The following is a 24,892-nucleotide window of genomic DNA, read 5'->3' on the forward strand; positions in this document are numbered from 1 at the left end:
CAAGTAAATACTACCACCGAGACCAGTGGGAATGTGACAAAGCTCCTGAACTACTCCAGTGAGGACAGTGCAAAGTGTTCCTAACGTCACCGAGTGTCTCTAATGTTTTGTGTGTATTACAATTTAGCAACAAGACCTCTGCCAAAGGGCTTAACAAAAGTGCATACAAATTCGTATACCATCTGTATGTGCATTTCCTCTGCTTAACACGCCACAAGGTTTCGTGGAAATTGGTGGGATTGTTTTTGGAGGTAATTCCTCAAACGCACACACAGGAAAAGGACACCTCACTGGAAACCTGAACTCCGTGGAGGAGGTCGGTCACCGGGACCCAACTCATGGTCAACTCGTGTTGACCTATACAAGACAACTGTCCTTGCCAAGTCAATAGTGGAGAGCTGGAGCCAACCCAAATGGACAGAAAGTTTTAACTTTTAACCAGAGTAATGGGATTGGGAGGAGCAGTGTGATATTTAGAATTAGTTTTGTGTTTGAAACTTGGATATTTCATTTAATCACAGAAGTTCTCTGCTTAGGCGCCCAACACCTGCAATGGCATAGCTACAAAAAAAAAAAAAAAATGCAGATGGTCAGCACAAAATTGCATACAATGCCAAACGGGGTGGATCATGTCACATTCTGTGAGCAAACATTTTATGGTGAATAGGTGTAATGTGTGTCTACATCAGCGAATGTGCACATACAAAACGAACACAAAGTAGGCCTGACTGAACATGCTCAGGCATCTGTAAGTGTTTTATGTGTTTCGGAACGTTCCTCTCCTACAAACCCTCTCAAACCTCCTTGTGTCACACAGCTGTTTACTCTTTCAAGTGGACATAAAAAGACAAAACACCCTTGTCCCTTCATGTTTTCGTCTCAGTCAGTGCACTGCTCGCCATCTTTGCTCATGACCGATGTATGATCAATTTTGCACAAAATCATTGTCATTGAGGTCCTACCATTAGTGAGTGTCTGTTGCCTGACAACAGTCCTGTGCCGTAGCCGCTTCCCAAAGAACCCATAGCGCCGTTGTGCGTATGTGCAGCTCCGATAAGGCTGTGCATGTCACTGTGCCCACTGGTCATGGCTGTTGATGGGCCCACAGCATGGCTTCGCAGTACATGGATGGCATCGTCCAAACGCTCCAACCGGTCCTCAATGCGACTTTGCTGCAGGTTGGGGAAAATAAGAAAGGGGGTTGAAAACCCTGCAGAGCTAAATCATTCTTGCTACCCAACCGTGCCTTCTGAAAATAGCTCAGGACTGAATACTGTCACTGAGTCACACTTTGTCAACAAATCAAGTGGAAGAAGTTGGCTTCCTTTTCCTATTCTCAGAGTAATGATGCGTGGATAAAGGTTCACTGATGGAAGGAAAAACTGCGACAATACACGTAAGTGTGAAGTCCAACTCCTGAGAAATATATTTTAGACACTGTGGAGGTGTGGGTGTGCATACCAGGGAGTGTAGTGGAGCCTCATAGTTTGGCGACGATGCTCCCTGCCCGCCGTTCCTGGACCAAACAGCTGAACTGGCGGCTGGGAGAGAGAAAATCAGGAATTATCAGGAGAGGAGGCTGTTACAACATCAAAATAAGGATTTACTCAGGGTTTGTTCCAAGAAATGTCAAGAAATATGAGAAAACTCGTTGGACAATGTTATATAATGCAGGAAAGATATCTATATAATTATCTACATGACAATGAGCAGCAGTAAATACAAAGAAAAGCACAGTAGAGACATTAGTAGCCGTCTGTAAAATGTTTAGAACGCGTTTTAAATGTTTTGTAAAGATGTATTACAAACATGCACACACTTTAATAGCTACTTAATATGCTCTGTACATTTGAACAAGAAACTGATGACAGATGACCTCAGACTCCGATGGTAGAGTAGTGTGACTTCCATTACTGTGCACGAGGCAGTTACTGTAAATGTTGTTGCCATGGTTGACATCATTGCAAAAAAATACAGTTTCTTGTTAGAATAAAGATTTCCAGTGTGGAACATCTTGTTTTATTTTCTTATCATATTTCCTGCTCAACAGCAAACTATTTTCTGAGACCTGTTGTTTTGCTTTTAGCTTAAGTTATGGAGATTATTGGCAACTTGTTGCTATGTTGAGTTTATCTCAATTGTATAAGATAATTCATTAGGGATCGTTCATTTCACTCTGATGAAAAAATAATGAGATTTCTTCAAATGTCCATCCCCAGAGTGACTTATGGATGACATGTACAAAGAAGAAAGGTTTGGTGTTAACAGACAAAACATTACAGCATGCAAGAGACCTCTCATCATGTCCACTTGTAACGTTCGAACATAAAAGACACAAACAAGACAAAAGACAAACAAACTCTTCATATCTCATAAAAGATATGCAAATAACAGATGTGTGTCTTTGAAAATAGAATAAGTGTCTGATTAGCATGCGTTCTAAGCAAAACAAACATTCTTTGTGGCTCTATTTTGTGTTTTCATGCTGTCAGGGTTACATCCAAATCGACAGGTCTCATTAACTGGTAGAGTGAGATGAGAGACGCTTGTAGAATTTACATTAAGATGAGCTTTTGAGAATATTATTCTTTGGTTCAAGTAGCTTGCAAATTAATTTGGAGAGGAGAACTAAATTAGCCTGCATGGTGGAGTGACTGGTTAGGACATCTGCCTCACAGTTCTGAGGACTGGGGCTCAAATCCAGCCTCAGTTGGGTGGTGTTTGCATGTTCTTCCGTCCCTGTGTGGGTTTTTGCCAGACACTTGGGATTCCGTCCACATCCCCAAAACTTGCATGGTAGGTTAATTTAGAACTATAAATTTTCCATAGGTGTGAAAGTTAGTGTGAATGGTAGCTTGTTTTTATGTGCCCAGCAATTGGCTGGTGACCAGTTCTGGGTGTACCCCACCTGCGGCCCAAAGATAGACAGTAGAGGCTGAGGAGAAGCAGTATGGAAAATTGATGCATGCAATCAAATGAAAATCAATCATGATCAAATGAAATACCCGAAGAACATTTTAACTGATCAGGACAAATTAAGAGTTTTTAATGAACAGAACATACATGGTTTTGAAATGTAGGAGGAAACTGGAGTACCCAGTGAAAACCCACAGAAGCGCATCAAGAACATACAAACTCTACACAGGAAGGCTTGAGGCCAGATTCAAACTCAGGTTTGCATCTTGTAGTGTAGCCTTTGTACTCATTTTGTTTATAAAGTCTTCAGCAAACAGTAGAAGGTGATCACTATTTTCTGTTACCAGCTTGCTATTTTCTTTTGGTCAGAGCTTGTGCAATGGCTCAGACTGACGTATCTTCTCTCAGCTTCCCATTAACCTCCAGTTAGCTGCATTTGAAGAGTTTGTTTTCAAAATGCGACATAGGCATTTTTTTCAGATTTACGAAACTCGCGCCAAAATTATCCAGCTCCGAATGGTAGTTATCGGGATACTCTGATTTTTGTTGAAAGTGCGTCATATCATTCTATATCAGCCAAGGAAGATCGCGTTTTATTTCAAAATGTGACATATCGAGATCTTATTTAGAGCAAAATGCGACATAATTTCATTCAATCAGCGTGCGCTGCTGAAGCAAGCAGCATCCAATCAGAATTCGTCTAGAGGGAAGTTCCGGTATCTTCCACATCATCATCCAAAATGGCTGCGCCCACGTTTGAGAGAGATGGTAATGCCGAGTTTGATTTTATGTACGAGACACCGGAGAGAATGAAGCTGGGAAGGAAAAGAAACCCAGCGGAAACGGGGTCAGAAAAGAAGAAGCGCTTGCTATGATAGTAGACCCTATTTTTTCTCTTTGTGAAGTTGACCTATTGTTTCCTTTTTTATCACATTTGGATATTCTTTTACATGAATTCTATTTTTAATAGAATCTACTGATGTGTGAATCAGTAATGTTTCTTTTCTACTTATGAATTGAAAGAAAATAAAGACTTTTGATCTTTGTAGATTGTTTTTGTTTACACTGAAAAATATCCAGTACAGTCAGTAGCAAACCTTTTCATTGTTTTGCCATGTGATATATTTTACCATGTTTTTTTATTTGGATCCTTGGCATGCATTTTTGTCGATTTTATCTTTACAGTGTTTCTTGCTTTCAAGCTGAACTAAGTCTTGTATTTTGTTTATCAATGTTTAATAATATCGAATAAATGAATCAGTGATTGTGCTGGTTTACTTGCAGGCTGTCCCATTGTGAGGGTGCTTTTCCTATTTAATTTTAAACCTTTATGAAATTATTGCAATTTAATACTTCAGTTCTCATCCAAGTACCATTGTATCTGAATGTAATAAACATACTGTTTTGTCTATGATTGTGTAATGCTTGAATAGTAATTTTGTTGTTCAAAATATTTCACCAACGATCATTAATGAATGAATACATTTTTATAATTCTATGCAATCTTTTTTTTTTTTGCCATTTTTTATAAGGAACGTTATCGGCTATGACTTAAGAAAAGTTGACATTAAAAGGAAATCAACACCCTTGGAGTAGACTCAATTTCTGTCTATGAGCATTATGAATACTGTTATTATTACTACAGACTTATATCCTATTCTGCAGTGTTCTTTCCCCCGACAGCGACAGCTATAAATAAAATCAAAAGAAAGCAGACTCAATGAGTCAGATTTCAAACAGTGAATTTGTGAGTTTGAAACTGATTTCATTTTGGAGATGTGTGTATGAGATCGATTTTTTTTCTGCTGGTATCCCTCGCAACCCATATTAACCTTGGTAGACTGGTTTGAAGCAGTTTACTTTCTTAATGATCTCACATCAACTTATAAACAAAATTAATCAACTGAGTGACACAATGCCTGCAGATGTCGGATTGCAGAATCGCATACAGATACATAAAATTACAATGATGTAAACTCAGCCTTTCCAAGACCTCATACTAAACAAACAAACAGTTTCTAAATAACTGAAAAACACCTTTTTAAAAGAAATTCCCATTTTTTCATCTCATTTTTCAATATCTGACATTAGTGAGCTAATTGTGAAAATTGTGATTGGTGACTGACCCTTATTTCTGATACCTAACTCTCTAAATGTGGTGGTCATGGTCTTAAATATTATTTTAAAATGCTTGAAATGTTGAAAGTCAAATAGTTTTCATGATTGCCTATCAAAAGCAACTGATTTTTTTAAAAAAATACAGCTGCTCCTGAAGGTTTAAGTCGAAATTTGGATATGTCTCACTTTGCCAAGAACAGAATGTTTGGATATGTCTCATTTTGGAGAAAAAATGAAATTTGTCATCAAAAAACTCGGTGAATATTAAAGCCAATATTTTTTTGTAGTATGGTGTTTAGTTACTTTTTATCGTCTCTTTCCATCCCCCAATAGTTAGAAACATAAATTGAGTTTATTGTTTTCACTTCAATACCAAGCCCTTTTCTCAAAATGAAAAAACGGATATGTCTCATTTTGAAAACAAACTCTTCATTTATATATATTGTTTTTATTGGGTAAACCGAAATCACAAACTCCTATTGAACTAATTTTGCATGATCATAAGTTTTTTTTCCCCCAGTCATTAATAACAACCACCCCCCCACCCTTTCTCATTAACATTGTTCCATAGCTCCATTGTAACCATCTCAGGGTTGTACAGTACTTCAAATAACTGTAACAGTACAATAGCTATTTAAAATAAATCATAATTCAACAAACCCCAGCACATTTCTCTTGAAATTTTGTGTCGCAATCTCAAAGGCACACAATGAATCAATAATTAAGACAAAATGATGCAATGTAGACTTGACACTAAGATTGAGCTATCCCAGAGCAGAGGTATCCAAACACCTGATCACACATTACTTTTGACATTAAAACATGACAGAAAGTTGCATCAGTATTCTGCAGTGGAAGTAATACTTGGATTTGAAGCTGATTTAAGTGGAACAGACCTATTGTCTAATTTCCAAACTTATTAAATCTCTTCCCCTTTTGTATAGCACTAGTATCCCTCTCTCTTGTTTGCCCTTCCTCTCTTTGTCTTCTGACACTCCTATACTGGGGTAACAAGTCTTTTTTCTTCCATGTCTCCTTTATTCCTGATTGTCCTTAGCATTTTTAGCTTTTTGCCTTTCTAATGTATCACTGTATTCATCTCATAAAACAACGTATCCCTTCTTGTTTGTTCTCCCTTTGCCTTTATTCAGATTGCATGCTAATTTCCACATGCTAATTAATATACAGTCACCTGGGTACATTCATGTGCAAATACAAATATCTATTAAACGCCAGGGTAAATTGTTTTCAGTCCAACACTGTCAAACACCCTTGCAGCATTATTAGCCTTGGATATCAATTTGCATGTAGTTTGCACTAATAGGTTTCAATTCTAATTTGTAAAAAGTAAAGTGACTTTGACACCATCATAAACACCAATTACGGTTATGCAAGCAGGAGCCTGACCAGCTACAATAATGAAGAGGGGGAGAGAAGGGAGTAAGAGGGGATTGTGGAGGTAGGCTGAGGCTCATGCTTATGCAGCCTGTAGGTTTGTGAACAATTTGTCGAAGTGGCGCTCGTAATTAAAGCTATATCCGTCACGAAGCTCGGAGAGGAATATGAAATGATGTATGTCGTGGCAACAATTAGAGACAAACTCAACACAACTATTATTAGGGGTCATTTTTCATTTTAAGGAGCAGGAGGAAGACACAGAGAGAAAAGACACAAACAGGTGTGCTCATTGCATGGTTACAGTTTTATTTGATGCCAATCTTGTTTGGGTGTGATATGAAACAAGTTCAAGTCAATCACAGTTGAGTCCTAATGTTAGTAAAAAGAAGGACTAAAACGTTGTTTCTCCTTTCTCTGGGTGTTTGTGGTGTGATGTCGTTGGTGTGCATTTGCTGGATGTCGGACGTCATGTTTCTACCTGTGAGGGTGGGCGGGGAGCCCACTGGAGTGGAGGGATTGGATGAGTAGCTGTTGTTTGTGTGGTCTGGGGAGTAGATCTGAAGAAACAGACAAACAAAACACAGGAAAGGGCGATTAAGTGGCCTGCAAAACCTGGAAGGAGAAATAAAGTGTGACACATTTTATAATTATGGGAAAAATAGAGTGAATAATAATATCATAATATTATTAAAAGACTAAACATGTGCGCAATGCGTGTGTTGGTAATGAACTTACCGATGCCAGTGCTTTCCCTAAGGCGTCTCCTGTCTGAGAGCTACTGGCTGCCCCACTCTGTGCTCGGTTAGCTGTGAGACACACACACACACACACACACACGCACACACACACACACACACACACACACACACACACACACACACACCACACACACACACACACACACACACACACACACACACACACACACACACACACACACACACACGCACACAGGCAGTGACACACCACAAAGGGAAGATATGCACACACACACACACACACACACACACACACACACACACACACACCACACACACACACACGCGCAATCACACATATGAACAGCAAACACAGAAGCATGTATTCTTGCAAATAAGGATGCAACTACAATCAAATTACATTTTTTCTGCAACATTCATTTGGAGTACCAGAAAAATGTCCATTGACAGCTTGCAATTAAGAAAAGCAAAGCGGTTGCTGTCATAAGAGTTGCGTGTAATATTTTTTATGGAGTGCATCCATCCATCCATCCATCCATTTTCCAAGCTGCTTATCCTCACAAGGGTTATGGGAGTACTGGAGCCTATCCCAACTATCTTCGCACGAGAGGCGAAGTACAACCTTAACTGCTCACCATCCAATTGCAAGGCACATAGAAACAAACAACCACTCACTCACATTCACACCTACAGGCAATTTAGAGTCCTCAATCCACCTACCTACCATACATGTTTTTGGAATGTGGAAGCAACCCGGAATACCAGGAGAAAACCGACACAGGCAGAGGGAGAATATGTCAATTCCACAAAGGCAGCGCCAGGATTAGAACCTTGGCCCTCGGAACACTGAGGCAGAGGTACTAACCAGTTGGCTAATCAAAATCAAATCAAATTATGAGGTGGCGAGAAATTCCTTCTCTACTACATATCATAACAAAACATTCTGTCCTAAAGATTCTAAAAAAAAGACCAAAGTGTTCTTGACACAGTTCACTATAATATACAATAATGTAATTTCAGTACACTAAAATAACATCTGTTAAACTGTGTCGAAAGTGTGCAATATATGTACTGTACACCTAAGGGTGTACAGGCGATTTACTTTTAAGGATATTGTTTTAAAGTTAGTTAACATTATTTTAAAGAGTTCAAATTATATTAAACAGTTTTAGATAATTTTGGGTCTAAACTGTTGATAAAGAGCACTACTAAATATTTTATGGGTGTGTCTCCTCTTCGCAAACTTTTACTATTTGTGGAGGATCTTTGACCTTAACCCTCTCAAATAGTGAGGATTGACTGTATAACCAAATCTGTTTCGCACACTTGCAGCGTGTGGTGCCAGAAAGGAAGGATGTGACCTCAATGTACCAGATGAACTTCCACTCTCACACACACACACGCACACCCACATCCATGCAAGTACACGCACACACACACAAAGAGATAGAGTCTGACATGCTCACAATTCATCCCTCCTGATAGCAGATAGCAGATGGAAAGTTTACGCTCATACACACAAGTTAGACATAAGGTCATTCAGAAACACATGCAGTGTGTAAAGAAAAAAAATGTAATATTTCCTGGCAAATGAATGCATTAAAATGACTTGATTTCTTTCAGCGGTTACAGACGAAGAGAAGGTCAGTCAGACAGGAACAGTGAGAGACAGGAAGCTCGTTTTGTCATTTTCGGATCGCACTCATGCCTCACTACTGGCATAGTAAACCATCGAAGAGATTACCACCATAAACGTCACACATGAACTCCGATTTGGACTTGATGGAAAATGTAGAAAATATGCAGGGGAAATCTTCCTTCATCAATGAGCGATTATAGCCCCAGAGGAGGAGATGAAAATGGAATTTTCTGTCTGCCTACCTGATCTCTTCAAAGACGGAGTAACCCTATTGTATTACCCGCCTATATGTTTTCATTTCATATAAAAAAACAAAACAAAGAGAAACGCAATCGACATGATATGATTTAATGCTTTTTAAGTACTGAATGTAACCCAAATTTCAGGGCTCTATTTTCATTGACAGTGCATCTTTGCCAGATCACAAATGCTGGCGTATTCTAATTTTCGTGCAAGCACATGGATTGCTGTGTGTGTTTGCCCGTGCGGCAGATGGGTATGTGCCAACCTAGCTGTTTCAGCGCAACCAGCGTGTCAAGATGAATTAAGCCAATGTGTAATTGTTTACCTGACTGTAATTTATATCCAGTTGTCATACAGACTTCTCCAACAAATGGAAAGTACACAAAGGTCTCCCAAAAATCTTGAAGCCATAGATTTCACCCACATTTTAATTAAAGCACCACCATACAACAAATTCAGCGATGTGGACAACAAAGTATTACATTCAGTCATCATTAATTCCCCAGAACGGTTCTGTTGATGCATGTTCACCTACACGTGTCCCCAATAATGCTTGCAATATGGGTATCCATAAGTGGTTGTGCTCCTTCCTCCTAAAGATAATTCTGTCTGTGGGCTGTGACACGATGTCAAACCATTTATTTTTTATTTCCGTGACTGCTCTATTTTCTGATCGATAAATGGTGGTAAAAATTCTCCCACTGTCCCACATCATTTGTTCCTATTGTGAGTGACACTTAAATCATCCCACTGGCTGGCTGCGCTATGGGCAGGGCACACAAATGATCAGAGGTGGGGACTGACCCATGAAGTCTGCTGACATATTTCAACTGTCAGTGGTTATCTCCAGCTCACTCTGTATTTAATAAGGATACCCACTTACATAGTCTGCTGCCACACTGGCCAAACGAGAGCAGTGAAAATGTTCCAGTCAGGCATGGATTCAATGACGTGCAGTCAGGGTAGCCAAGTGAGGCAGACCTGGTGATCTTTCCTTTCCACTACATGTGAATAGTAAAATCACCCTTATGATTAAATTATATTGTTCTATTTTAATTCTATGGTCCATGCTTTATATTGATTTCAATCAAATAATGTCAATGATTTCGACACTAAGATAACTGATTATTCACATTTCCTGTTCAAATGCATGGGAAGCGCAGCTACAAGTCACGTTGAGTCATCGCTCCCAAAGTGCCTCAAGAGACTCGCACACATTGATTCAGGCAGGCTGTGATTGGTCCTTGGCTCCACACAAGAGAAATTAGCGTTTCCTCATTACATCACCAATAATATATGTTTTTTCACACATGTACAGAACTTCGTGAGGTTTAACAGGCTGTGTAATATATTTGATGAAAGTGTGTGACATTTAGTCTTTGTTATCGACCAGAAAGCCATTAAAAGTCCACAGTGAAGTCCAGGATGCACGGTGGCACAACCAGCATGTCGCAAAGTTGAGTTGAGCTTCTGATTTATATCAAATATTCTTTTCTTTTTCCTGCAATCTTATTGTTGAAAAGTTCTGCGAGGCAAAAGATTTAAAACCCATGAATTGTTTCAATTAATGTCAAAATTGAAATACAGTGTTCCCTAGCTACAACACAGTTCACTTAACGTGGTCTCGCTATTACTCAGATTTTTTTTTTGTGTGTGTAATCTTTTACAGCGTATAAATGCACATTGTGTTCTCTATCCTGATTCGCTAAGGGAAATCCCGCATCATGTTCTGCGTCCTGATTGGCTAATGGACTGTAGGCTATTGTCGACAGCCATAAATACCATGACCACCGCATCACTGCGGGGAAAGTTCGTGGGCCCGTGCAAAGTATTGCAGCTTCAGTTCTCAATCATAATCCAAGTTGGCAAGCTTATTTGAGAGAATACTGTCACCCAGAAGAAAAAAAGAACTGCAATAATGACCATTAGGTATGTTTTTCACTCGCAAGACACCTGCAGCAAGGACGCTAGACCAGAGGTGCGCCAACTGGCCAGAGGAACTGTAAAATAAACCCGAGTCCCTATTAATAACTTCATAGAATGATCATTAAAATTAAATTCATCATTTCTAAAAGTTTTCATGGTTTTCTTTTTATCGGAAAATGTTGATACCCGGTCCTGGATAAAGGGGAAGAAAATGGATCTAGAGACATTTATATATTTATTTCTCAGATGAATTTTGATCTTTGGTTTGATTCTAGAAGACACTAGTGTAATTTTGTTTTTTTTGAGAGTGTTTAAAAGAGTGACAAAGTGGTATTGGCTGTCTGAGAAAAGTTTCTAAAGTGTGTGGTTGGGGGTTTTACTGCATTCAAACATATGTATGAAAGGAAAACAAACATGCTGGAAATAAAAAAAAACATACACAGTAAACAAAAATGTAAATGAAAAAAACCATACTCTAACTCTTTTAAATATTCCAGTTTTCATACGTCTGAGAAATGACCCTACTTCATCTAACGCTGCCCCTGTGCAGATTTACACTGCCTGTTAGTTTGTCAGATTTATGTCGGTTTATGTCGGTGGTTGATTTACGCTTTTCTTCATGCTGCACTTTAGAGGTTGAAGGAAAAACACACTATTGTACTTTTTACCCATTTTGATCGTACTTATACAAACATTAGATTTCAGTTTTATCTTTGTGTTATTTCTTTACCTTTCTCTTAATTTGCCCACTTGTTTCCTTGCAAATCACTCACATTGAGCTCTGTGTGTGGGGGTGTGCGTGTGTGTGTGTGTGTGGATTGAAACACTCTCGCAATAACGTTCTGGAATGTTGCAGATGTCTTTCCATGAAAACAAACTTTAAATCTGTTTCTTATTGCTTTCCTATTTGTTCTATTGGAGTCAAAGCAACGGGTCCATATGGCGTGTTGTGTACGTGAAAATGTGCGCATGTGTGTAGATGTCGAGGTGGAGATGAAATGAAGATACAAGTGTCTTTCTCGCTGCAATTATTTTTTTGGTTTTTGTTTTTGGAAAGCCTGCTATTTCCTGTTTTGTTCATGTCTTCATAGAAACAATCCAAGTGAATGGAAGTTGTTGGAAATTAAGTTAGAACACAAAATAGCTTTTTCCAGTCTGTTTTTTTTTTTTTTTTTTAGTTGCGTACAAGATTACGTGATACATTTGACATTTGTTTGCCCATTGTTCGGTTTACCAGCTACAAAATGAGCCATTCCAATTGGTCATGAAATGGGCTCTTGGCATGTAATGTTGTGATATCATATCCTTTGCGGATAAAATATTTTTCCCTTTTCCGGTTTGGCTAACTATGACAGCCTTGTATTTGTAATTTCTAGTAAACAATTAAGTGTGACCCTTTAAAAAAAATGATAGATTTTTCTATAAAAGCAACACTGACAATACTCTGAACATTGTTCTGTTTCAATGTGCACGTCCCCAGCCAAATTGCCGTCAAACTAAAAATAAACTCACTAAATTTGGATCACAAAGAGTGGCCAGATGTGTGGTAAGATGGGAAAATGCTACCCAAATTGTTAAACAGCCCTACAATGCACTTGCACTGTGAGCTTTGTGGTACTTCTTCATAGATCTGCAGCAAAACGCCACTTACCCTGTCTGTTTTCTTTGACAGAAAATGAGAAAAAAAGAACATACAGTTTGCACACAAAGAACAGAATGATTGACATTTTCCCTCTAAATAACTGGATCGCTTCATAATATTATAACAGGTTACCATCTAAATAATAAATGTGATTGTTTATTATTATATTGATAATCTAAATTGAATGTAACCACAAAGTATGGAAGATTATGGACTCATCGTTCATATCTAAGAACCTTAAACCGTACAACTTAAAGGTCGGTGCTTTGGAGGAGGACTACAAAGGCAACTTATGTCTAAGGTTAGGTGCAGGTTCTGTAAATATTGAAATTTGGCAATTGCAGGAGATGATGTCCTAAGAGCCCAGTGCATGACTGATCTACACCGCATATCTTTTTTAAGCTTAACCTTTGACAATTTAGCAGCAACATTGGTTCAGGGTCAGGCTACGACCAGGGGTCTTACCCATAATGCTGTCTGTGCCGTTGGTGGGAGCAGTGGAGCAAGCGGCGGTGCTGTAGTGATTGGTCCCACTCCCGGTGCCTGTTCCTCGGTGGAAGCTGGACATGGGGGGGAGGCTGGAGTTGATGTCTGCTGATGAATGTGTCGTGTAGCTCTAAACAAAAACATCCAAAAGAAGGAAGGAGCTCATTTTTTTTTATCACAAAGTGTTAGCAGAAGTGCACAGAGCAACTACTGCACTGTATGTACATACACTCATAGGACATTTTTGGAGCAAAGTGAGGACATTTAAACTATATAGTAAGTCCAAAGATGTAAGTTCTAAATGTTTTCCTGCACGAGCAGAGAATAATACTACTCAAATCGTCTACTTTGAAAGAGCGTGAGTACAAAATGTCAATGTAAATCGTTATGCTTTTTTTTGAAGTCAGAAGCCACAAATAACATTTAACAATGCATCCTTTTGATTTGTTTTTTTGACACTTGTTTTGATTTGTTGAGTTTGAGGCATGATACTTTAATACATAACAGATCAATAGGAAATAATAATTGGATTTTTTTTTCCTTTTTTTCAGTTTCATTCCTTTTTAGAGCTCGAACCTAATTTCAACCAGGCGGAACAGTTCAATTAAGTTTTTCAGACCCCCCTCTTATGTTCCATTGCAACAATGTAGTAACTAAATGTAATGCAGTGATTTACAAGTGCATTCCAGCCTCGGCTCTTGAACATCCCCATTCTCGAACAAATTGGTTTTCTAAAGAAAATTTAGAGATTTTTTTTGCTTCTCTTTTTGAATGAAAATGGATACTCCAACGCCCCTGATGCTCTGTTCCATTGGCATTTCTGCATTTTTGTTTGGTTTCAAAGATTTTGTTAACTCGAGTTACAAGTTTATGTTTTTGGGTGTTACTTTTTGTAAAAATAAAAAAAAACTGTTTTTTTTGCTTTTTTTCCCCCCTCATTATTGCTTGTTTAAAGTTATTCTGCACGTTTGTTAATAAAAAAAGTTTACAAGGCTGGGGGCCGAGTCACTACAGTTACGGCAATGCACTTCCAGCCCAGCCTACTCTACTACTAAAGCATACATTTTAAAAAAAAATGTATATATTTCTTGAATTATTTTATTATATCAAGTATTTAAACTGTACATTTATTCCGACTACGAAGTTTATTATCAGGAAAAGCTAAAAAAATGCTTTAAAAAGCCTAATTTTTCAGGCTTGGAACGCATTATTTCATTTTCCATTCATTGTAACGGGAAATATTGATTTGGTTTTCAAACAAATCACTTCTCGAACCGCCTTGAAGAACAGATTGTGATTGAGTACCGAGGCTGTACTGTACTTCGATGGGGCACAGAGATCATCAAGTGTGCTACGTGAAAGCCAATTTCAGTAACTTGGTCTTTATATTTAGATGTATTTCTTACAAGTACTTTAGCTTTGCTCATGTATTCATGCCAGCAATGTATAATGACAGGCAAATCAATACTTTCCCACTCGATCGCAATGTGTCGAATTAACTCTTGTACCAAACGGTTAACATTCACAAGAAAACAGGCCCAGATTTCACACTAAGTAAATTCGTGAGCAAATTGAGACGAGATCATCATTATTTTTGTGTAGGATACTGTATACACTATTTGTGAAATTTTCGCTCGATAGTGTGCCACGAGATTTTTGTCATGTAAAATATGGGCCTTTTCTCTAAAAAGGTTGGAGACACAGGTCTAACAGAAGCGTGCGAAAAAATGTGTGACAAGAAATTTCCAATGTGAACTAAACCATAATTGAAGTGACTTAATTACGGTTTAGTAATTGTTGGAAACTGGGCTAGAATAGAATGTATTATACATGATGATGATAATGATGAAGATGATGATGATGAAGATGTTGGTGATGATTATATTAGGATCTGGAAAATGTCAGAGAACCAGGTGGTTGTAAAGCATCAATAAGATCTGGGCTCACCAGTCTGTCGTGAGGGTGAACCCCACAATAGGATGAGCTCTGGGAGGGGCCGTGAGCAGAATTCCCCCCTCCCAGCATGCTGCCGTGGTAACCCTGTTGGTTTATATTGCTGCTACTGCTGCTCCAGTGGTCGCCGCTGTGGTGACCGTCTAAAAAAAAAAAAAAAAAAATGGCTCATGTGATATATGAGCGTGGTATTTTTTTTGTTTCAAGTCAGTTTCGGTAATACGTTAAATCATTTATACTACAGAATAGGCAGGAAAACCAAAATAAACAAACATTGGGATTAAATATGATAATAATAATGAAGATTGTATATACAGTACACATTTGTAATATGGTCATACTATATATATTGTAATGAGCCTGTTTATTCAGTTAAAATTCCTGTAGAATCAGTCAAAATACAACAATAATGTCTCAAGTATTGCTCGGAGGGTTCTGTGTTTGTTTTTAAGACTGCTTTGTGAATGAGGACCAGAGTCCCAGCAGATTACACGCAATAATCCCCTCCCTTGTTTTGACATAAAATTCTCACCTTTCGACCTTTCAACATTCTAAGCTTCTGCAGCATGCCTAATAGGCGATTAGCTATTTGTGGTCTGTTCCTGAACACCACATAGCTTTTGGCCCCATACAGCAAAAGAAAATGGAATGGATACTAGTATGTTACAACATCTGATCTTCATGCGATCCAGTAATCCAAATCACTTTGTGTGATAGTCCGTTTTCAAAAAGCATGTGGAGATAGAAAATTGCAATCAATAGTCTTTTTAGCACATGACCCTCCATTTTTTTCTTCTGTACCTGGCATAAAGAATGAGCTTGGGAAGCCAGCACTCGTTGGTTTGGAGTTGGGATAGCCTGGTGAGTCCCTGTTGTAGTCAGCTGTACTGGCAGATGGCGCGTATACCTGCAAAAAAAAAGGAAAAAAAAACATACACACAATCATGTCAGAAATAATCACTGGGACACATGAATGATATCCGACTGAGACGTCCACACGTGATTGACACAGCCATAAAAACACTCCCTTTTAGAGGCAATCTAAATGGTACACACTTTTCTGGGGCCTTAATTTGCTGTACTGAAAACACACATTAATATATCAAAATACCTGTTTATCAAAATTCAATACTACTAATTAATGCAAATCAACATTTGGGTTAAAGGTGGATGGTGATAAAATGCCCTCATTTTTTTCATTGGTATTATGGGATAATTTTAAATTTAGAGATGCTCACTGAAAATACTGTTTTATATTTTCAAATCTGGTGGCACAGTGAATAATCTGGTAAAGCGTTGGCCTCACATTTCCGAGGTCCCTGCTTCAATCCCAGACTCACCTGTGTGGAGTTTGCATGTTCTCCCCGTGCCTGCGTGGGTTTCCTCCGGGCACTCCGCTTTCTTCCCACATTACAAAAACACGCAACATTAATTGGACACTCTAAATTGCTCCTAGATGTGATTGTGAGAGCGACTGTTGTCTGTCTCCAGGCGCCCTGCGATTGGGTGGCTAGCAACCACTTCAGAGTGTACCCTGCCTCCTGCCCGTTGACAGCTGGGATAGGCTCCAGCACTCCCCACGACCCTCGTGAGGATAAGCGGTTAAGAAAATGCATGGATGGATGGATTTTCAAATCTGGTAACTATATGAACACATAAATACGTACAGGGAAGTTGTAAACCACAACAATCCCAGATACAATATTTTCCACTATTTACTCTTTTGCCTTGATTCACTTTTCCATATGTTCTATAAAGTTCTATTGACAAAAAGTTCTTAAGCTTGAATGTAGTTATTATGTGGAACATATATCCATCCATCCATTATCCAAACCTAACCCAGCCAGCTTCAGGCGAAAAGCGGACTGCACCATGAACTGGTCACCAGTCAGTCGCAGGGCAGATATCAACACCATCACTGAGTGGGAATCGAATGCAGCCCTATGGGGGCACAAACTAGTGCAATCTGTAGGCCGGTCCCAAGCCCGGATAAATGCAGAGGGTTGCGTCAGGAAGGGCATCCGGCGTAAAAACTGTGCCAAACAAATATGAGCGTTCATCTAAAGAATCCCATACCGGCTCGGTTGTGGCCCGGGTTAACAACGTCCCCAGAACTGCTAACCTGCAGGGCGTCGGTGGAAATTCAGCTACTGTGGGTGGAAACCGGATCCATCGTCAGAAGAAAAAGAGGAATGCACAGACCCTATAACTGTGTGTAGGGACATTGAATGTTGGGACTATGACAGGAAAAGCTCAGGAGTTAGTTGACATGATGATTAGGAGAAAGGTTGATAGTCTGTGCATCCAAGAGAGCAGGTGGAAAGGTAGTAAGGCTAGAAGTATAGGAGCAGGGTTTAAATTATTCTACCACAGAGTAAATAGGAAGAGAAATGGAGTAGGGGTTATTCTAAAGGAAGAGCTGGCTAAGAATATCTTGGAGGTAAAAAGAGAATCAGATCGAATGATGAGACTAAAATTTTAAATTGAGGGTGTTATGTATAATGTGGTTAGTGGCTATGCCCCACAGGTAGGATGTGACCAAGAGTTAAAAGACAAATTCTGGAAGGAACTAGATAAAGTAGTTCTGAGCATCCCAGACAGCGAGAGAGTTGTGATTGGTGCAGATTGTAATGGACATATTAGTAAAGGAAACAGGGGCGATGAAGAAATGATGGGGAAGTAGGGCATCCAGGAAAGGGACTTTGAGGGACAGATGGTGGTGGACTTTGAAAAAAGGATGGAGATGGCTGTAGTGAACACTTATTTCCAGAAAAGGGAGGAACATATAGTGACCTACAAGAGTGGAGGTAGAAGCACGCAGGTGGATTATATTTTGTGCAAACGATATAAGATTACTAAAGAGATTACTGACTGTAAAGTAGTGGTAGGGGAGAATGTAGCTGAACAGCATAGGATGGTGGTGTGTAGGATTACTCTGGTGGTGGGTAGGAAGATTAGGAAGACAAAGGTAGAGCAGAGAACCATGTGGTGGAATCTGAGAAAGGAAGAATGTTGTGTGGCCTTTCGGAAATAGGTGAGACAGGCTCTCAGTGGACAGCAGAAGCTCCCGGAAGACTGGACTACGACAGCCAAGGTAATCAGAGAGGCAGGCAGGAGAGTACTTGGTGTGTCTTTTGGTAGGAAATAGGAGAAGGAGACTTGGTGGTGGAACCCCAAAATACAGGAAGTCATACAAGGAAAGAGATTAGCGAAATGGTACACTGAGAGGACTGAGGAGAGGCGAAAGGAGTACATCGAGATGCGACGTAGGGCAAAGCTAGAGGTGGCAAAGGCTAAACAAGAGGCATATGAAGACATGTACACCAGGTTGGACACGAAAGAAGGAGAAAAGGATCTCTACAGGTTGGCCAGACAGAGGGATAGAGATGGGAAGGATGTGCAGCAGGTAAGGGTGATTAAGGATAGAGATGGAAATGTGTTGACTGGTGCCAGTAGTGTGCTAAGTAGATGGAACGAATACAGTGAGAAGTTGATGAATGAAGAAAATGAGAGAGAAGGAAGAGTTGAAGAGGCAAGTGTGAAGGACCAGGAAGTGGCAATGGTTAGTAAGGGGGAAGTCAGAAAGGCACTACAAAGGATGAAAAATGGATAGGCAGTTGGTCCTGATGACATACCGGTGGAGGTATGGAAGCAATTTGGAGAGATGGCTGTGGAGTTTTTGACCAACTTATTCAACAGAATACTAGTGGGAGAAAAGATGCCTGAAGAATGGAGTAAAAGTGTTCTAGTTCCCATTTTTAAGAACAAAGGCGATGTTCAGAGCTGTGGGAATTATAGAGGAATAAAGTTGATGAGCCACACAATGAAGTTATGGGAAAGAGTAGTGGAGGCTAGACTCACGACAGAAGTAAGTATCTCCGAGCAACAGTATGGTTTTATGCCTACAAAGAGTACCACAGATGCATTATTTGCCTTGAGGATGCTAGTGGAAAAGTACAGAGAAGGTCAGAAGGAGCTACATTCTGTCTTTGTGGATCTAGAGAAAGCCTATGACAGAGTACCAAGAGAGGAACTGTGGTACTGCATGCGTAAGTCTAGTGTGACAGAGAAGTATGTTAGAATAGTACAGGACATGTATGATGGGAGCTGAACAATGGTGAGGTGTCCCTTAGGTGTGACAGAAGAATTTAAGGTGGAGGTGGGACTGCATCAGGGATCAGCTCTGAGGCCCTTCCTGTTTGCAGTGGTAATGGATAGGCTGACAGATGAGGTTAGACTGGAATCCCCTTGGACCATGATGTTCGCAGATGATATCGTGATATGCAGTGAAAGCAGGGAGCATGCAGAGGAACAATTAGAAAGATGGAGACATGCACTGGAAAGGAGAGGAATGAAGATTAGCCGAAGTAAAACAGAATATATGTGCATAAATGAGAAAGGTTGCGGGGAAAGAGTGAGGCTACAGGGAGAAGAGATAGCGAGGGTGGATGACTTAAAATATTTAGGGTCAACAATCCAGAGCAATGGTGAGTGTGGTAAGGAAGTGTAGAAACGGGTCCAAGCAGGTTGGAACAGCTGGCGGAAGGTGTCTGGTGTGTTATGTGACAGAAGAGTCTCTGCTAGGCTGAAGGATAAAGTTTACAAAACAGTGGTGAGGTCGGCCATGATGTATGGATTAGAGACTGTGGCACTAAAGAAACAACAGGAAGCAGAACTGGAGGTTGCAGAAATGAAGATGTTCTCGCTTGGAGTGAGCAGGTTGGATAGGATTAGAAATGAGCTCATTAGAGGGACAGCCAAAGTTGGATGTTTTGGAGACAAGATTCGAGAGAGCAGACTTCGATGGTTTGGACATGTTCAGAGGCGAGAGAGTGAGTATATTAGTGGAAGGGTGCTGAGGATGGAGCTGCCAGGCAAAAGAGCAGGAGGAAGACCAAAGAGAAGGTTTATGGATGTGGTGAGGGAAGACATGAGGGCAGTTGGGGTTAGAGAGGAAGATGCAGAAGATAGGCTAAGATGGAAAAAGATGACACGCTGTGGCGACCCCTAACGGGACAAACCGAAAGGAAAAGAAGAAGAAGACTGAGTGGGAATCGAGTGGAACATGTATTGATATTTAAAACCTTATCCGATTATAGAACTGTGAAATATCATAAATGCAATCAATTCAATAGACAAATATTTAAATAGCATTAGAACTATGTAAATATTCTCATATAACGATGTATAGATATATTCAGTCGCATGTTTTTAAGAAAGCATACATTGTTGAATGCCACATTCAACTCATGAAGTGCATAATTGGCATCAATATTTATACTTGAGGAGTTTGTCCACTAAACACAACCATTATCAACAGTTCAAAAATAATACAATATTGAATTCATAATGTCCTTCAAAATTCTTGTAACCATCCACTTAACCTATGGAAGTAAATATGTGCCACCAGCATTTGAATTTGAAACGGCACAGAAAACAGGATTTAAATTTCAAATGTAAAGTGATCACATTTTCAATATTTGTATTTCAGTGTAACGTTTCAATGTTAACAATTCAACTGGTTACAATTCGCTATCTGAAATTCAACTGGCTACAATTCGCTGTCTAAACTTCACCTTCTGTACCACCAGGCCAGGTAACTTCAGGTCAGAACCAAACAACCAGGCAATCCAATTACACATTCTTAGTATGTGACGTCACGTGACTAAGAAAGCGTAAGTGGGATTACACTGAAATACAACTATTGAAAATGTGATGATTTTACATTTCAAATTCAAATCCTGGTGGCACATATTTACTTCCATATTAACCTACTGTACACGACTTCTGGCCAGTACGTTGTTGAACACGATTTCTGCCCTCCTTTTACGCGGGTCGGGTTTGATGTGCAAATGAGGAACAAAGCAGTGATTTTCCCTCTCTGAGGGAGAGAGCAATGCGGCAGTCTTACACCAAAAGTGTCAAATGTGAGACTCCGTGGAGGAGCGGAGGCCTGTCATCACTCAAAATAGGTGACGTACGCAGCGGCCACATGAGAAGACAAAGGGGGCTCCCTATTACATTCCTCGGCTTGTGCGTGTTTGGAAGTGCCTGCGTGTGTATAGCGTGCAAACACTCAGCCATGACACCAGCTCGTGCCGGATGACGCAAGCCCTGGAACAACTGTGGAACAGCTCTTCACTCAAAGCCTACTCCCCCACCCCCATCTTCCAGTGAATAACTCCCCCCACCACCAACTAACCCTGATCAACTCCTTCCTATAAAAAGGAATACACGCTTGCTGTTTTTTTTTTTTACTTTTGAGGTCGTGTGTGAACATAATAAAAATGGGGTACAGATGCAACGATCAAACACAGACAGATAAAGATAAAACAAACTCTTGGGGCATTATAAAAAATCTCTTTTCTTCCTGAGAACTAGTATTAAAAACAGAAATGGCTTAAAAAAATCGGCCAACATCTTTACACATTAAGAATAAGGCTTTTTTTTGTACTGCAAAAATGTCTTGCTTTTAGGGCTGCAAGGCAGAACTGGTTCCATTTCATTTTGAATATCTGTGTTCACAATGTCTAAAAGATAAATGATCCAATTAAAGTTATGCAACCGTCAGGCACGCAAAGGTGTAAAAGTACATGAAACAAATTGCTCCATTGACTTATAAAAATGTGATTTCATTATGTGGCGTTGCGTCAGAACCCTCTAGGGATGACATTTGAAACAAATAAGTCCCAAAGATGGAAGCAAAGGAACAAAGTGAGGATTAGTATGACACAGACACCCAATATAAATGTGAACACAGCCTACATAACAACTGGAAAATCCTCATTGAAATAATAGTTTTCAGATGTGAATTCGGTGTCACATTTATTGTGTAATCACACAAGAGTTTTGAGCCACTAATACCAATGAGATGAATTATTCAATCTTTGTCACGCTTATGCTTTTGTAAAACTGCTAAACAATTTTGTTGATAATGTATAGTAATACATACATAAAAGTCAACTATTTTGTTTGTACCTCACTCAGTTTCCATACAAACTAAAATATCCAAGAATGGTGATGTTTGAGAATCAATCTTGTGCTCATATCCCCACTTGTTGTGGTTCAATTGGGCTTGTGTGAACACAGGAAATAAATTTTGGTGCGGTGGAGCTCGGTTTAAGACCTCTTGCAAAAAAGACAAAAAAAAATAAAAATAAAAATAAACCCACACTGTTGATGATGAGCCTTTAATGGCGAGGCCCCCACTTCCACGATTGCCATTCGATTGACAAAGTCAGTTGCCACCACCTGGACCCATCAGCGATTAGCTCCCAATCAGGAAAATCCGTTAACAACCCCCAACAATGCGTGTGCTGTGGCTGACAAAAGGTCAGGGACCCTCAGCTTACATGACTATCGTTTTTTATTACAACACACCATGTGCACAATAAAACAACATTAGCAATATTGCAGAGCTATTATAAAATATTGTCTATCAGTGATGCTTTATTCGATATTCTCATCGAACCGTGGGGGATAGCTACATTGTTCTAATTGATTTGGACCGGAGAAAGTGAACTACAGGTGGTCATACACACAAGCCAGCAAAAAAAAAAAAAAAAGCTCAGCACACACACACACACAGACACACACAGACACACACACACACAGACACACACACACACATACGCGCACACACACAGTCTGTAGTTGAGATTAGAGCTGAACTTGAATCCCCTCAAACCCCTTCCTCTCTTCTCCTGTGAGAACTGAACTCTCTGATCATAAAACCACATTTATTGACAAGAACGCCATTGGAAAAAAAACACACACACACAAGGACATGTTTTGCTGTACTTTAAGTATTTGAATTGATGTCCAAGAGACATATTTTCCCATTGAATATGTTGCTTCTACTGGTGACGAAAGGATGTGATTTGTGTGTGTGAGTTGGACGTACAGAAACAGGTGCAGAGAGTGTTAAAATATAAAGAATGTAAGGAGACCCAATAACAGATTCTTTTCCAGCAGACACACACACACACACACACACACACAAACACACACTGAAAAGCCGCAGTATCAGTATTCCCACAGTAAGCTGATCCAAAGCCAGTCAAAAGGCTCTCAATAGTGTTGTCAGTTCTTTCACAATTGGCAAACTTAACTTCTCAGAAAAAAAAACCCCACAATGGTACCATGTCAAAACAACAGTAAAATTTGATCACCAATCAGTCCTCTTTTAAATTAGACCAACTTTACTACAACTAATCTGTTGTTCGTGATGGACTGGTCGATCGAAGGTGGGCTTACTAGATCGTGTGGAGGTATCTTTTTATTTTTGCAGATCTGGAGATGGGGTACACCTCTGGTACAGGCATTGTTTCAACAATTTTCCATTCAAATTCAGAATGTTGAATTTTAACACAACAAATGTGACTGAATTATTGTTAATGTTGAATATCAAAGCAAAGCAGTCAAATACTACTATTTACTCAGTAAAAAAATAGAAGACAGTGTCATGGAAGACAAACTAACACTACAACAAACTCATCAAAATGGAGAAGTACACAAAAATAAAAAATAAAAAATACAGACTTTATTTTCCTTCACAAATAGTTTCTCCAGGATTAATGCAATTTTGAAACGTGACAAAAACTACTTCTTGCTTCAACAAAGCAAACTGTCAACTAGATAATGACTAGATGCATGGCGATGTCAGCAACAGCATTTGACGTTGTATGCAAAACTTTTCAGACAGTGAGGATTACTTCGCAAAAATGACTGTGGAACGTGTGCCGGCCCAGTAGGAAACACTCCAACCAACTGCTGATCCACCAGCACAAAACAATGTTTTGCATACCTTGCATGTGATAAGTAAATGAAAACTGTCGTCGTTAGACCAAATAGTCGTAAACTAAATGAACATTTTGCCCGAGGAACACAAACACTACAATAGCTGTTTTGACTGGGATGTCACAACCCCAGATGGAACAAGCATGCTCATGTCCTCCATTTCACCATTTGCAGTACACTAAAATGTCCTTTTCAAAGGAACTTTAAGATCCATTTTCAAAGAATCATGTAAATGTTCAGAACGACAGTTTTATCAGATTTGAAAACAACTCCTACGAAGCACATCAAAGCTGTTAAGACTGTGAGAATACTTTAACAACAGTCAAGAGGATAATACTAGAAACCAACCATTCTTCAGAGACGTATATTATACGTAGCGAAAATTTAAAAAGGTAAAAAATGACGCGCTGTAAACAGACAAGCGATTTCCTGAAAGGACTCTTGATAGTTCAACCTGCTGCACTCTGTGACGGACCGTTGATACTAATAAAAGGCAGTAAAACCTGTGTTCATAGAACTTCACAGATTGCATCAAAGCATCACCCTAGGCAATGGCGGGAGAAAATAAAGACACATTCCACTGAAAACCGATTCCTTATGGGGCTGAGACACAGACACACACACACGAGCAGGAACCAGCTGTGTGTTCACTAATCTGAACCACAGGTGAAAACAAACCAGTTTTCTGAGGGATCCTTTAACGTTTCATGACAGTAACTGTCATATTTGAGCTTGACAAATTATTATTCTGGTCGAGAATTTGTTGGACACTTTTTGCAGTACTGTATTGTGCTGTGAACACCACAAACAATCCATCATAGAGAAGGAGAATGTATTTAAAAAGAACTACAGGAGCTCATCTTTTCCATCTTTTGAAGCTGAATTCAAGTTAATTGTCCACCATAATATACTGTATATTGTACTGTATATTATATATATGTATAGTATACATAATAAACTATACTACATACAGTATACTGTATTTATTCTGGATATACTATCTAGACGGCAAAACCATTGTGTATGAGTGGCAACACATTGTACATAAGACTT

The 24,892-nt window shown here is 39.4% G+C and overlaps 1 protein-coding gene across 7 annotated transcripts in view; it reads right to left on the reverse strand.

Annotated features, from left to right (window-relative positions):
- The window catches only part of LOC133490610 (transcription factor 4-like), a 193,176-nt gene that overhangs the window by 17,842 nt on the left and 150,442 nt on the right, over positions 1-24,892 (reverse strand). For all 7 annotated transcript variants that reach the window (XM_061800885.1, XM_061800882.1, XM_061800886.1 and 4 more), the window contains 7 exons: positions 15,842-15,947; positions 15,035-15,183; positions 13,067-13,217; positions 7,168-7,238; positions 6,911-6,989; positions 1,462-1,541; positions 963-1,172 (listed from right to left, as the gene is read on the reverse strand). In XM_061800885.1, the coding sequence (XP_061656869.1) occupies positions 963-1,172; positions 1,462-1,541; positions 6,911-6,989; positions 7,168-7,238; positions 13,067-13,217; positions 15,035-15,183; positions 15,842-15,947 (846 nt within the window). The remainder of the gene's footprint in view (positions 1-962; positions 1,173-1,461; positions 1,542-6,910; positions 6,990-7,167; positions 7,239-13,066; positions 13,218-15,034; positions 15,184-15,841; positions 15,948-24,892) is intronic.

This window comes from Syngnathoides biaculeatus, chromosome 17 (assembly GCF_019802595.1).
Source record: "Syngnathoides biaculeatus isolate LvHL_M chromosome 17, ASM1980259v1, whole genome shotgun sequence".
Classification (NCBI taxonomy): Eukaryota; Metazoa; Chordata; class Actinopteri; order Syngnathiformes; family Syngnathidae; genus Syngnathoides; species Syngnathoides biaculeatus.